Here is a 1,103-nt window from a genome sequence, read left to right as displayed (position 1 = left end):
TTATATACATTTATTTTTGTATTTATGATCAGCTGGAAATTCATTCAATTTGAGATTAAATTTTGGATTAAGCACAAACACACCTGTTTAAAACAATTGCAACACTGTCCAGGCATGGCAGGCAGGTCTACAGGCATGAAAGGATTTCTGAACAGGCCTACTGGGCACAGACACTCTGTTTGAAGTTACTGCTGACATTTCATTATGGAAAGTCACAAAGAAACTCAAAATAATCAGAGTTGTAAAGCTACCACAGTCATGCAAAAATAACCAAAGGAAAAGACACAGAAAACAATCCTTAAGAGACACAAACTCTCCAATGACCAAAAAGAGAGAATGGGGGAAAAAAAAGAAAAACGAAATGACCACAGAGACACAAAACAACTACAAGTACAAATAAGACAACAACAAAGATGGCCATAATTACACAAAAGGGATGCAAAACATCTGCAAAGAAAATGTGTGTCTCTTGTTCTTATTAGGGAGGGGTTGGGTCCCTCTACATGTCTGTGCTCAAGATGCCTTTGACTCATAATCCGTCCATGTCTACAGGACGAGCAGCAGCGCTCACTCAGGAGAGGAGTATCGGCCAGCAAAGAGAACAGTGTTGGTGGGCTTATGTTGGATGAAGAAGAGGAAGGGATGGTCTGCAGTGAAACGGGGGGGAAGGGAGCGGTTCGTTATGACTGCAGCAGTGGCAGCAGCAGCTTCAGTTCCCTCCTCGTTGACTTCCACGAAACTCTTGTGGACGACCTTTGACAGAACCAGGTTGTTGGCTGTGGACATACCTGTGAGCAGAGCAGAGAGAATCATTGCTTTACCATGCACACCAAAGCAGTGATTGTGTTTTGCATGACTATCTCTCATTTTTTTATGTGCTTGTAATTCAAATTGCAATTGTTTTTGGTTTTAAAAGACTGATAAATTAATGATATTTCTCTAACTTTCTATCAGTACTGGTCATAGATAATGTTTTTTATCTTTATTCATCAATTTTATTATTTTTTGGCTGTTAATTCATGTTGTGCTCTTAAGATAGTATTATAGCTAACATATAGCACATCTCACCAGAAAAGTCACTCATTCCAACATTAAAAGCGTCC

At 39.3% G+C, this 1,103-nt stretch overlaps 1 protein-coding gene across 1 annotated transcript; it reads right to left on the bottom strand.

Annotated features, from left to right (window-relative positions):
• Positions 1-1,097, bottom strand: LOC121964187 (serpin B6-like). The gene is made up of 2 exons (XM_042514400.1): positions 1,069-1,097; positions 1-788 (listed from the first exon to the last, which is right to left on the bottom strand). The coding sequence occupies exons 1-2, from the start codon at positions 1,082-1,084 to the stop codon at positions 568-570; spliced, it is 237 nt and encodes a 78-aa protein (XP_042370334.1). The 5' UTR covers positions 1,085-1,097; the 3' UTR covers positions 1-567.
• Positions 1,098-1,103: the final 6 nt, after the last annotated feature.

The sequence above is a fragment of the Plectropomus leopardus genome, unplaced genomic scaffold (assembly GCF_008729295.1).
Source record: "Plectropomus leopardus isolate mb unplaced genomic scaffold, YSFRI_Pleo_2.0 unplaced_scaffold14393, whole genome shotgun sequence".
NCBI lineage: Eukaryota > Metazoa > Chordata > Actinopteri > Perciformes > Serranidae > Plectropomus > Plectropomus leopardus.
The sequence above is the reverse complement of the archived record's forward strand: the minus strand, read 5'-3'. Positions and strand labels throughout refer to the sequence as shown.